Raw genomic sequence first — 14,336 nt, 5'->3', positions numbered from 1 at the left:
AATTTTAATTTAATTTAATTTAATTTTTATTTAACCAAAGTTCGCAAAATGATAGTTAGCTATTTTTATTATATTAAGTTCATCATTTTTTAAACATTTTTTGCATTAAATTTCCGGAAAAAGAAAATTTTCACAACTAAAAATTTCAATGTTTTTTTAATCTTTTCAAATTCAATTTCTTCAAAATAAAATGAAAATTTGCAAGGCAAATCTCAAATAAGAATTTAACATTTTTTTTTACTCTAAATTTTTGCCTTGAAAAGTAAAAAGAAAAAAGAACAAGAAATAGGTGGAATGCATGCAAGATAGCTAAGTGGTTTGAATGAATATTAGCCATGTATTTTTGTCTTTTTGCACACCACAACACTTGCAAGAGATTAGGTGGCAAGGAGAGCTGTTGAGTTTTCGATGAAAAATCTGGAAAAGAGAGGAGGAAACTAGGAAGCTTGGGGCACAACAAAGAAAGAAAGGAAGAAAGGAAGAGAGGAAGAAAGAAAAAAAAAAGGAGAAAGAAAGGAAGAAAAAAAGAAAAAAATAACCAAGAGAGAGAAGGGGAGAAAGGGAGAGGCGGCGGCCAAAACGAAAAGGAGAGAAAGAAACAGCAAAAGGGAGAGAAACCAGAGAGAAAAAAGGACAGAAAAAAATTTCTGGAAAATTTGATACCGGGTTGATCAAGCAGCCATTTTTGGACACCATTTTCTCTTTCTTTTTAGCTTATTTTTCATTGATTATTTTTTTATGTATACTCTATAGATGTAGATAAAAAACTTTTCTGTTGAAGACTTCGAGAGAAAATAACTTTAAAGCCACCAAATCGGACTCCGAAATTGGAAGAAAATCATCCCTGGTATCCGCAGTTCTTGAATTTTTTCTTGATCGCATCGGAATACACTTTTCTTGAATTTTTTTTCGCGTTCATTTGATGCCAAAACGTGTCAAAAGGTATCCCATTCTTCCCTTTTTCTCTCATATATACCTAAATATGCAACAAATATGCCAAAATTTTGCTCCATTTGTCTTTGCCGTTCGCATTTTTTTTGTTATGCATGAATTATTAGATTTCCTCCATGTTTTGTTTGTGATTGAATGTGGTTTTGGAGTAAATGAGACTTGGATGTTGTTGGAGGTTGCATTATGGTCCCATTTTGTTTCTGAACTTGGCTATTTGGACGGAAGTTTTGCTGGAGATGAATTCAGAAAAGTTGTAGAAAAGCTTCCTTCGAACCATTTGCATGAATAATCTGAATAGTTTCAGTTTGACCCCCCAACTCCCAAATAATTTCACTGTAGCCCAAAAAATTGGAAATATAATCAATTTTGCCCCTTTAAATTTTAATTTTATTTGGCATGTTTTCATATGATTTTTGAACAGATTATTTATGAATTTTAGCATGAAATTTAAGGTTTATAATTTTGATAGATTTATTATTTTGATTGGGTTTTAATAAAATAGGTTAGTTTGGGTTAAAGGTTATTTTGTTTGGGTTTAGGGGAATGGGTTAGGTTATTCTGGTTGAATTTTGACATGGGTTTGGAGGGTTAAAGCCCACTGTGTTCGATTGGTTTTGAGTGATAAAAATAATAGGCTGGCCTGCCTTTTTTCCTTGGACTATGTACTGGGCTTGAGAGGCTTTTGCCCCAAGAAGAGGAAAGTGGCCCAAGTGGCCTGTTAGGTTAGGAAGACCAGAAACGAATTTGCAGATTAGTCCCTACACTTTTGGCTTTTACTCAGGCCCTAGAAACTTTAGATTTCTTTCAGTTATGTCCCTATTTTAATTGTAATTTGGTCTCTAAACTTTATTTTTCTTTAATTTTGATCCCTAATCTTTGTGATAATATAATTTGACCTTAAAAACTTTCTTAAATTTGTAATTAGGTCCCTAACAGTTTTGATTTCTTAAATAAAAATTGTTTTTCTTCTTTAATTGTTAATTATACTTCATATAAGTCCTTTAATTGGTAGATTTCATGATTATTTTCATTTTTTTATAATTAAATTGGTGCCTTAATCATTTTGTTCATTTTGGAGCATAATTAGAGCAAAATTCACCCGATTTAGCCACTATTTCAAGGGAGGTAATCTCTTTTATTATTTAAAATCCCATTATGTGCTCCAATGTGTTTTTATGTGTAATTGCATGTTTTGAGTGCTTTTTCTTTTAATTATTTATTCTATCCATTTTAAAATTTATTTGTTTTATTTAATTTTGATAATTATTTGTGAGGCATTTAAATGCCAATTGTAATAAATAGGTGCTCAAGACATGTACTTAGCTAGTCTATGTAATAGATAGGTTCAATTTTTGTTAAAAATATATTTAGTTATATAAATGTAATAATTAGGTTATTATCTTTGGATTTCCCCCCTTTAGATTGTAATTAGGGTCCCGAATGTAATAGTTAGGTTTTTATTTGTTTGTGTGCATGCATGCTTGTGTGTTTACTTGTTTATTCACTTTTTTTAGGGACTTTGTATCTAGATATCATGCCCACGTGTTATGTGCTCTTTGTGTTTTATGTATTTACTTGTTTTAATTATGTTTTATATAATTCATTTAGTTGTAAGAAATGCATGGCGCCACCACACTAGTCCAATGCTAGTTGTGTTATTTCTCCCGATTTCTCACTAGTCTAACATTGGTGAAAACTTGTAAAAATGGGTTAGTCCAATGCTAGACCCTTTAAACCGTTTTCGCGCTAGATTCATATCTTTGCGTGATATTCATTGCATTTCATATATGTTTCTTATTTTTAGGATCTTTTTATATCTTGTATGATATTTCCTCTATATATTACCCCTATGTGTGCAAAACATGACATTTAAACTTGCATTCCATCTAGGAAATTAGACATAAGTCAGTTCATTTGCTTGATTAAGATTAGGAGAGTCATCCTTCAAATATGAGAAATGGACGTGTATGGTTTTTTAGCTTTAGCACACTCATATCTCCTTTATAAAAAAAAAAATTGAAGTCGCGAATCTTAGTCTCTCGTACCCGTTATATTGTATTCCTCTCCTTTAGGTCACGTATATTTATATATTATAATTCTTCTTTTTCTTCGAGTCTCATCTTTTGCATATTCGTAACCTCTTCTAAGAATTATTTTGGGCATCGCAATTAATGTGATTCACATTAATTAAATTTTGAAGAGATATTTCGACCCTCCGATATCCATTATGTCTAGGTTTGCATCTATATAGTAACATCCAAATGTGATAAATTTATAAGCTAAATTAAGAAAATTTTTGACTAAATTACGCAACTAGTCTTGGCTAGATTGAAAGGGTGCTTTAAGTTTGATTCTATCAAATCTTTGCTTTCCTTTTCTTTAACCGTGACTCCCGAACACTTTTCTCTTGTTTTCAAAGATTTGGAGTCATTTAAAAAGGGTTTTACCTGTTTTTTATTAAAAATACATTTTTTGGGTGACTTGGTACATCTTAAGTCAATACCAAGTGGCGACTCCTATTTTTTCCTAAAAACCCTTTTTAAACTATTATTTTGGACCAAAATCGTCACACTTTTTTTAAGTCCCATTTTAAGTCCTTTTCTTTATTTATTCTCTAAAAATAAAAACTCATTTTCATTCAAAATTAATCAAAAATTCATTTTTATAACTCAAAATTTTTATTTCAAAAAAATGGGTCGCGATAGCTTTAACATTTTGAGGGTATTGAATAAAATTGAGAAAATTTTCCAGATTTCTTTTGTGAATGAAAGAGCTCTTCTTGGCTTGTGAAGCCACCATTGAACATCTTAGAGTTGCACTAAGGTGATTCGTCAACTTATCAATCAAGTATTCACCTTGATTGTGACGTTGTCCTACCCGTTCTAGTTTTTCTTATGCGGTCCAAGATAGATTACGAACTCTATCCCCAAGCATTGATTCCTAACCTAAATCTGGGTTTGTGGTTCATGTTCTTGATTCGTTTTGGCATTTCAAGAATCGTATCAAAATACACCAGCATCCGAGTTCCACTTCGCTCGTCGCCACCCCTCCAATTTCTGTTCACTTCTTACAACTTATCTTCTTGCTCTGTCTGAACGAGGGAATGCAAACTGCAGGTATTTTTCTATTGTTTCATGCACGAAATTTTATCAAAATGAAAATATTAGGTTGATGAATACAACTTCACGGTGAGGATTTGAACAACTTCCACATTCAAAAGCACAAAAATACACTAACCATGTCGTATAGGAAGAAGATGAACACGTGCACACAAATTGTGCATTTGGAGCAGCACGCACCTCCATGCTATAAGGGTAGAAAGAGTTCACATCTTTACCTAAAATTTTGCCTAAACAAGATGTTGAACAATGGTTACTTATTTTTTCTCCGTTTACCTATTTTGTTCCAACAAAATTTCAACTTGAAAGTCTTCACTCAAGTATGCCTGTCATTGCAAAACAGTTGTGAGTGTGTCAGGGATGTTAAAGTCACACTTACCGGCCAAGGATCCTCTGTTACACTCCCATTATCATGATTTCTATTCTTGCTTCTTCATACCATCTGCATTTATAATTTCTAGTTAGTATGAATCTCAAGTAAATAGCTACATACAAATATTTTTAATTTAAAATTTAGCTTACATGTTCTTGATTTTTTTATAGAAACAATGAAGAACATTAATTTACAATCTCAAAGAAAATCCCCTTTGACATTTACCACGCTTTATATGGCTCATATCGTAACTCATCCCAAAAATGTTACATATCTCAGACAACTACGAATTACAAATTACCAAGCTTTCTGGAATAACTAAGCCTACTTTTGTAGATCTTCATTGTATATTCAAGGTGTTATACATATACCTCAATTAATGTGCTCCCTTGCAGTGTAACATAAACATCACAGAAAACAAGATCAAACTCTTTGGCAAAAGCTTACAAAAACCTCTCTCCAGACAAAAGATTTTTTTTTTTTTGGTTTAAAATAGAAGGAAAGAATTCCACAAAGAAGTTTGATTTTTCTCAATGTCAAGTAGCCTATAAAACTAACTAAAATGCATTTTCTCCTAGTGCAATTTTTCTTTGCTTTTAAGAACTTCTCCTTTAAGATTTGGATTAGATTTTGCAATTTCAGCGATCCTAAGTTGTTGAACAAATCACTAAACTATGACTCATAAAGTTTAAAGAACCAAGAGAATTCAATTGCAAGCAGTTTTCCACGTCTATGAACTAATGTTGAAGCCACTGGCGGAGCTACTCTTTAGCCATGGATGTATGTGCCCCCACCGGTCAAAGAAATATTTCATGTTTCAGGTAGAAAAATTGTGAATGATTCCATTTTCACCCTATAAATTGGTAATTGCACCACCCCCGCCCTTCACCCCCAAGCCAGATGAAAATAACTCCTTTTAGGCATTCAGTTTTATATATATATATATATATATATATATATATCTGTGTGTGTACGTACGTACGTACGTGTGCATGCACGCTCTTTAATAATTTGTGTGTACACACGTGTATATATATATATATCTGTGTGTGTACGTACGTACGTACGTGCGCATGCACGCTCTTTAATAATTTGTGTGTACACACGTACGTGCGTGCATGCGTGCGCACGCTCTTTAATAATTTGAATAGAGTCAAGATACATGCGCTTACACAATTGTGGCATGATCACAGAGCAAACAACTAGCCATAAAAGCTATCTAACTATCGGGAAAAGCAGACCAATGCATAATATAAATCAGCAATTTCCTGTTTCTGGTCCACCTCTCCATCTAGTATCCACCTTTCTAACATCTGAGATAATCTTGCCAACGATACAGTCTGCAAGCATGAGATCATCTCTAAACACAATCTGATATCTGAACTTCCATAAATGGTATACAGATGCTGTAAAATGACTCTTCTACCGCAACATATGAATGAGGCATTTGAACTGTGTTTTACAAACCAAGTAATCTCAGTGTCAAGATTATCTGCCATTCTATATAAAAGACACTTTCTTTGCACAGTCTCCCATACAGTGTGAGAATGGACAAAGAAAGAACAGATGCTTCAGATCCTCATCTGCAGAAGAACAAAACACACATCCTGGTTCCCCTTCAATACCCAAGAAATGAGCCCATCGTTTGTATTTAGTCTCTTCCTGCAGGCTAACCATAAGATAAAAGCAAGGCGTGAGACATGCTTCTTACCCCATACACGTTTAAACCAAGGAACAGGAGCACTTGGTACACTTAACTGCATCAAAGCTGATTTTGCAATATACATTCGACAAGCAGAAGAAAGCCAAATTGCTGAATCAGATTAGCCAGGGATAGGGAGCGGTTGAGGAGGCATAGCATTTATAAGAGATATTACCTCACCCCTCAGATATCTCCTATGAGGCCAATTCCCAGAACCACCACTAAGAATAGAGGACACTTTTGGCTTCTCAGAGTTCTTGAAGAGTTAAAACACTTGAGAAGAGAACGCTTGCAGTAAAGGACCCAGAAGGTGCCACCAGTTTTGCCAAAGAAAAGTTGCTTGACCATCACCAATAACCATCTGTATACATTGCCTAGCTATAGACCTGACCTTCAATAGCTTCCTCCAATTCCATGAACAAGTGGCTGAAGGAAGGAAGGAAAATAGAAAACACCAGGTAAGTTGCAGCGAACATACTGACAGAGTTTATTTCATGTTGAAAGCTCCAGCAGCACACTTCTACCAAGTAGACATTAAAGCATGAAAAAATATTCACTTTTCTTCAATATCTGGAATGAAAATACATAAATACTAGACAATGTTCTCCCTCTGCTCCTCATAAATCGCCCTAGCCAAAGAAATTTGAAACATCCTATTCTCTCTTTTCTTGCTGAAAACCAACAGAATCACCATCAGAAAGAAGACAAGAAATCTGTGTATTTCAATCTGAATCAGATGAGCATAAAATAAACGTTTTTTTAACAGCAGAGATTTAGGGTATGTTATGCAGGTACTTAGAAATCTTGTGTCTGTAGAGCCTACCACATATATTACCTTAATGGTTTTAAGATCAACAAGAATTTTTAAAAAGCCTCCAATGGCAGGTTTAAAGCTTATAGGTTTCGAGGAAAAAGAAGACGAATGAATTTAAAACAACAGATTAGAAACTTATGCAACCGAAAATGTTTGGTTGCTCTGGTCAAAGATTCTCTCCCTTTTTAGTTTATGTATTCAACTATGGCTTGGTGGTGAAAAGGTGAGGAGAATGCATAGTATGAACTATGTATTACCACCATTTGAGGACATGCTTGAGAAATTGCTTTGTTTGATCCCTTCCATCAGCCGGCTGATACCACGCCCTTCAGTGAAGGAGGAAATCACAAACCAGTGGATAAAGAAAGTAAGAATATCTCCTATCACCAGTAATTACCACATGAGCATTCACCATTCCTGAAGTGATGAAATCTCTTCACATCTCTCACAATAATCACTCTCTGCTCTGCGAGTGACATGAACTTTAATGCGTTATGGCAATCCCCACAAATGCGAAGGTTTTTATAAACCCTAATTGTGGCTCCAGGAGGAAGTTTTAGCAGGCCATAAACAACTGCTAGCTTCTCGCTGTGAGTTGACAGAGCGTACTCCTTCTGTTCAGACTCCATATCGTGCAAGACAAATCTTGTGTCTGGAACATATCCCAGTTTCCTCATTCTCAGTCCTAACTCTTTTAGATACTCATAAATTGCTAGTACCTCAGGGTGTACAGTATCATCCACCAAAAATACATGCACTTTGTTATCAACCTCAATCCAACTACAAGCAGGCTCTTTCTTAACTCCTTTGTCTCGCATCAATTTTCGCACCTTGGCTGCATCATCCCAACGACCAGAACTTGAGAACATGTTTGACAAGAGTATATAGGTTCCATCATGTTGCGGAATCAGATCAAAGAGTCGCTCTGCAGCTTGAACCCCTAAGTCTATATTTCGATGATTTCGACAACCAGCAAGGAAAGCTTCCCAAATAGGTGCCCCAGGCTCAAAAGGCATAGAATGAATTACATCTTTTGCTTCTAATAACTTTCCAGCTCGGCACAACAAATCAATATAACGCGCATAATGATCTTCACCAGGGCTTATTCCAAATTTCTCATACATTGAATTAAAAAGGCGGCTTCCTTCTTCCACCAAACCCGCATGAGCACAGGCAGAAAGAACAGTGAGGAAGGTTATTCGATCAGGAGCTATTTCTTCACCCAGCATGTCTTCAAAAAGTCTCAGTGCCTGACAGCCATGTCCATGCTGGCCTAAGGCGGCTATCATTGCATTCCAAGATACCGAATCCACGTAGGGCATGGTAAGAAACAAGAAGTGTGCTGCCTCAACAACACCACATCTGGCATACATTGTTATTAATGCATTTCCAGCTGAAAGGCTTGAATCAAAACCAAGCAGCACCAGCTGAGTGTGAAGTTGTCGCCCGTGCTCTAAAGCTGCAAGCACTGCACAAGAAGTAATTGCCCCAGCAAAAGCATAATCACACTGTTCAATACCATTTAACCTCATCTGATTGAACAGCTTCAAACCTTCCTCTCCAAACCCATTTTGTGCAAATCCCGCTATCATAACTGTCCATGATAAAGAATTTTTCTCAGGCATCTGGTCAAAAAAAGATTTTGCTTCTCTAATTCTTCTTGCGCTCACATATGCTGATAAGATTGCATTCCAAGAAACAAGATCCTTAACGACAGCCTTGTCAAATATTTTACGGGCATCATCAATCTTATTACATTTCCAGTAGAATGTCATCAGGGAATTGCTGACAGAAACTGAAAATTCCCCTCCAGTTGTGGGCTCTGTTCGCAGAATGTGAGCATGCAGCTGCTTTCCATGAAGAAGCAATCCAGCCTCCGCACAGGCACTAATGATACTGGTATACGTATATTCATCGTGCTTAATGCCTAACAGACACATCCTTCTAAACATTTCTAATGCTTCAGAAGAATATCCCTTGTGCGCATATCCTGAAATCATTGCATTCCAAGCAACCACCAATTTCTCCTCCATTCCGTCAAAGACTTCACGAGCAGCAGCAAGCTCATTGTTTTTCACATATCCTGTAATGATAGTTGTCCAGGACAATTCATCCCTCACAGGCATCTCATCAAATAACTTCCTTGCTGAGCCCAACAAAGAAGAGGCAGACACTAATGGCGATGCAGCACACTTTACATACACCGATATAAGCGCATTCATCACCGAGATTACCATGCCAGTTCCAGACTTGACAACTGCACAATGGAGCTGCCCGCAATGCTTTTCTTGATCAGCTATTAAAGCCAAAGCACTAACTACACTTGTATATGTAAAGTTATCGGGCCAAAAACCATTCTTTCTCATATCATTAAACAGCCTAATTGCGGCATTGCCATCATCGTTGTGCGAATAGCAGGTGATCATAGCATTATATATAACTGTATCCCGAACCCGCAAAGGTGTCCCATCAAAAATAGCCCTTGCAAGCTTAGGACTCCCAGAAGCAGAATATGCAGCTATTAAAGTGGTTCTTGCGACAACATCTGGTTGGGGAATTCTATCAAACAGTTTCTTGGCGTATCCAAGGTTAGATGATTTACAATACACATCAATCAAGCGGTTGAGAATGTGGCCACGCGGCTTGAACCCAGAAGTTATCATGTGGCCATGGATGGTGCGGGCTCGGGTATATGAGGTGGGGCTGTGGGGGCAGCACAGCTGAAGTTGGGCAGCGTAGCGGTTGGCAACTGCACGCCTGTCAACATGATGAATGGTTTCCTCCACCATGGCAAGGGCGGCAGCTGTGGCACTCATTCTTGCTAGTCGAGACTAGCGAGTGGAATCAAATGGTCAGCAATTTTGTTGAAGAAAGGGATTAACAGATGAGATTTTGCCAAAAGTGGCGGGAGAAGCATCTGCCAACCGGACATTTTTTGAATAAGAAAACGTTGACGGTTAGGGGAAGAGGGGAGAGAATTTTAAAAAGGGATAATTTGAGAAACGCGCCCCCGCTCAGCCTCTTTATGATTTTTAAAATCTCACTTACCTCTTTTGAATTACCATTTTTTGTAATATTTTAACCCCTTTGAAGGAAATACAAGAAAGATAAAATTTTTATTCCAACAATACCCTTATGTTATCCTACTTCTAAAGTTCATAACAACAATAACAAATAAAATAAGGTTAAATTTTTATAAGATGTAAATTTCTTGATTTAAACTATTTATTTTAGTTGTATTGGAACAAAAACAAAATTTACACCATTAAAAAATTCACATGTATGCAGAGATTATTTTAGTTTTCAATAAAACTTAAACTACATCATGTATTAAAACATATTTTCTAAAAAAAATCTTGACTTCCTTAATTATGACTGTCGACGAAATTTTTCAAGGTGTTAATTACTTACTAAAATCCTCCTAAGTAGCTGACTTTGATTAGATTTAATTTATCTACGTCCTTTGCTATCCCACCACGATTCCAATATAAAGAAATATGGACCATAGCAATTTATTTTTTTCTAATTTACATTTTTTTGTTTAAATTTTTTTTCGTTTTAATGTTTTGCTTAAATAGTTATTAAGAGCAAGGGTAATGTTGTTAATTTATGACCTTTGTTAGGAATATTTAGTCTTGTCAAGTTGAAAGGGGAGGTAAGTGAGATTTTAAAAGTTTCAAGGGAATTGAGTGATATTATGATAAACCTTAGGAGAGGCCTTTGAAAGTATCAATTTAAAAAATTCTTGACGGGTTAATTACGTTAACCTTTCTTTCCTCTTCTAGTGTAAGTAAGAGTGGTCAAACTTGAAATTTTTCAGTTACACTCGCTCCCTTGTGCCACCCAACCTATCACTCATTCTAAATTTAAGCTAACTTGAAAAAATCTTAACAACTAACCCAAGGCCTCTCCGGCACATTGATGTATATATATTTTCACATTAACAGGTTAATTACACCACTCAAGGCATCCCTAGCACATTGATATATATATTATATATATATTTTTCACATTGACAGGTTAATTACACCATCCCAATAAATAGAGATTATATCCAATCTGTAAATAAAGCAATTTCACCTTACCCCCACAACAAAAAAAAGGGCAATTGGGTAGGTTCTTATTTGTCAAAGATTATTTGATTACATTGTAAACTCGTTTTTCAACTACTTTTTATTTTTTCAAATATTTTTCTATCTCACATACATCACATCATAAAAAGTACTGCAGTATTTTTTCAAAACATAATTTCAAATAATCTCCTATCCAAACGCAATCATTCTAGTACCAAAAGGAAAAACCGTTGAATTACTAGTCTATAGACGAAGCCATTTTTCAAGCCAAATAAAAAAAATGATGCAGTTAACCCGCCATGAAAAAAAGTCATGAGGGAAAATAATTGACTAATAGAAATTTGGCCAAATAGAACTTTGGTCATTTACAATGCAAATATTTACAAAAGCTAGTTTATATCACGAAAGCCTTTACAAGAAATTTCCCTATCAAAAAGACAAATGTGATGTCTTTTCGGTATGGTTTATTATTTTTCCCCCCTTCTTTGATGATGGAAAAGTTATGTTACGCTATTAAGTTTTGAGTTATATGTATTTCAATCGTTTTTGCAATATTTATTATATTTATGATGCAGTTAATTTCATCATAAATATTTTAGCTGTTAATAACTAATACGGTTTTAGCACAAATTACCACCATTTTTTATACTCATGCATAAATGCGCTTTTTACGTCAAGTGAAATAGTTTTGTGTTTCATCTTCCTACTGTTTTCTGTGTCTAAAATTTTGATTTGCTTCTCACTCCTTATATTCATGTTCCTCTCTTGATGTTTTTAGGCCAAATTCTCAAGCTTTTAATATACTTATTTAAAATTACAAAATCATCAAAGACAAAATATATACTCTGTGCATGGATTCGAGAAGTAGGATAGATCACAACAAAGAAAGGTTTACAGCATTTGATTTGAGCATTGGCATTACCTGTGAGAAACAGAAAATTGGCCATAAAACTAGTCATTGCCTACAAAAGCAAAATAGTTTCACTAAATATGAAGGTATATTTTTGGGCAAAAGTTGTTCACATATTGCTTTTCCTTTGGAACTACAAATACTATTAAGTTGGGAATGTAAAGCAATGGCTAAGTTTGTTCTCCACTAATCCAACTTAAAAGTCTAACTAGATATAAGGCTTTAATAAAATTTTTATTTTTCTCCAACTAAATTTAGAACTTCTTTATGTACACTTGCTTAGCATTAGCTACTATTGAGATCTAAGAGCAATTGTTCAGAAAATAATTAAATATGCATAGTCACTTACTTCAAGTACTACTACTTAAAGTTTGGTACATTAAAACTTGCAATCCCCTATGATATCTTTTGTATCAAAAAAATTTGTTATCTTAATGGTTGTAGGCTATTAGTGTGGTTCCTATGCTTTCTTAGTCGAAAAATATTTGGGTAGACTCAAATCCACGATCCCATTCATAAATCGAGTGGTCCAAAATTTGTTACATCATCAATAAGAATCCATTTTCTAATTGGCATAGTTTAATTGAGAGCCTAGAAATAAAGAATAATATTCTATCCCTTTTGAATTAAGTGTACTATAAAGTTCAAAATTGATGATATGTGAACTTTAATATTAATTTAAAAATTTTTATTTAACTAAATTTGATATTGTAAATTATAATATCGATAAACTTATTTTTCAAATACTTTCAACCAATTGTTAAACTAATGTAGAAATCTTTCTCTTTGTTGCTTGTGATTAGAGAACTTTACTGAAAAAATGTAGATGCAAAGTCTAAAAATTTCACAATAAGTCCAAAGATTTAAATTGCTTATTGAAATTTTTACAAATTTGTAGAGATCTGTTATTTTTTTAGAACATTTCTTTTTTTTCATGATCATCATAAAAATTTATGTTAAATGGATCAGTAATGATGCTTGATTGATCAATATCATTTTGTTATCATATTCTCTGTTGTCATAACTATCAATATAAATTGTTTTAAAATGCTAAAAAAAATCGGCATACTTCTTTTATATTTTTTTACTCTTATGTTTATTATGATTTAGCGGTGTTTGCAAATTTAACAGAACTTTTGAGAAAATTTAATCCAAATTCCTATGAGTTAACATTTGAATATAAAACAAGTCTCTCTTTCATAGAGCTTGTGTAGGGGTTTAAAATCTCTGGAAAAATCCCTTGAACTTTTCTGGTGGGAAAAAACGCAAGTCTCAGTTTATCCGCAGAAAGTCTGGTCAAATAAATTTCAAATGTTTTCTTTTTCTTTTTTGATATAATTGTCTCTACAATGTATCCACCCCAGTAGGGTCAGTGCTAACATAACTCTTTTTCCTTGAGTTAGTTTTATGAACACGACCTTTTTCTCCCTCAGGCATAAACCTATCGTCTGCAAAACCCAAAACCCCATAAAAGAACTCCAAAATGTATCAGTACTTTTTAGCCTCGGTAACAAGACTGGAGCAGTCTTTGTCGAGAAGAGATTGGGTTTTGATCATTGGCACAGGGCTCGCTTATTTTTTTGATAAAAAAGCAGAAATAGATTTTAATAAATACGAAAACAGACTTCTGAAGAGAGAATCTGATGACAAAGCAGATATTGATTTTCATATAAATCTATTGTTCGAGAAGAGATCTGAGCTTCATATCCATCCCACGAAGGAGGTGGTTAAGACCCAAGGTAGCTGTCTTTCAACTACCATCTCTAAATTCTCTAATACTAGATTTAACTAATTTTGAGAAACCTATTATTCCAGCAGTGTAGATATATTAGTTGTGGGGCCAACTACAGTATTTATATTTTTGCATGTTTTGCTAGTTATAGTTGATCAATGATAAAACAAAATTCATTTTACTGAAATTTGTTTAAAAGGCTTGCTATATCCATCATGGACAATATCATTGTTGGGTTGTAATTTGTTTTAAATCTCTCTTGATATTTAACTACACCAAACAACTTTAGAGTGAAGTTTAAACAAGATAATCCAAACTTAGGATAACTTGACAGAATATATGTTCTGCTTGCATGCTTTACTTGTTTTAACTCATCTTTTATATAACATAAATCATCTCAATAAAATTGGTTTCAAAAAACTTGTTGAATCCAGCATAGACAATATCATTATTCAGTTGTGAAACTATTGAGAACTATTGAGATATGTACAAGATTATACACATTGATTTCGCTATGAAATCTGATCCAAATGGTAATGCAAATAGAATCACTTGGAGAAAGCAATATGAGGCGACTGATGTGAACATATAACAATCATGTTCTATCCATTTTAGACTAATTGTATTGTGAGGTTGAAATTGATAATATATGAACTTTAATA

General features: G+C 34.3%; 1 protein-coding gene across 3 annotated transcripts; it reads right to left on the bottom strand.

Annotated features, from left to right (window-relative positions):
- Positions 1–5,633: 5,633 nt before the first annotated feature.
- Positions 5,634–9,824, bottom strand: LOC113768591 (pentatricopeptide repeat-containing protein At1g25360). 3 transcript variants are annotated; one of them, XM_027313012.1, is made up of 3 exons: positions 7,217–9,824; positions 6,202–6,571; positions 5,634–6,112 (listed from the first exon to the last, which is right to left on the bottom strand). In XM_027313012.1, the coding sequence occupies exon 1, from the start codon at positions 9,773–9,775 to the stop codon at positions 7,343–7,345; it is 2,433 nt and encodes an 810-aa protein (XP_027168813.1). In that variant the 5' UTR covers positions 9,776–9,824; the 3' UTR covers positions 5,634–6,112; positions 6,202–6,571; positions 7,217–7,342. The 3 variants fall into 3 exon arrangements, with proteins under 3 accessions (XP_027168813.1, XP_027168814.1, XP_027168812.1); XM_027313013.1 differs by having other exon boundaries at positions 6,321–6,571; XM_027313011.1 differs by having other exon boundaries at positions 5,634–6,571.
- Between the last annotated feature and the right edge of the window lie 4,512 nt (positions 9,825–14,336).

The sequence above is a fragment of the Coffea eugenioides genome, chromosome 4 (genome assembly GCF_003713205.1).
Source record: "Coffea eugenioides isolate CCC68of chromosome 4, Ceug_1.0, whole genome shotgun sequence".
Taxonomy (NCBI): domain Eukaryota; kingdom Viridiplantae; phylum Streptophyta; class Magnoliopsida; order Gentianales; family Rubiaceae; genus Coffea; species Coffea eugenioides.
Note: the sequence above shows the minus strand (reverse complement) of the source record. Positions and strands in the feature narration are given on the sequence as shown.

Bases quoted from the DNA above. Each gene is read 5' to 3' on its own strand.
- LOC113768591 (XM_027313011.1), bottom strand. From the start codon at position 9,775: ATGAGTGCCACAGCTGCCGCCCTTGCCATGGTGGAGGAAACCATTCAT.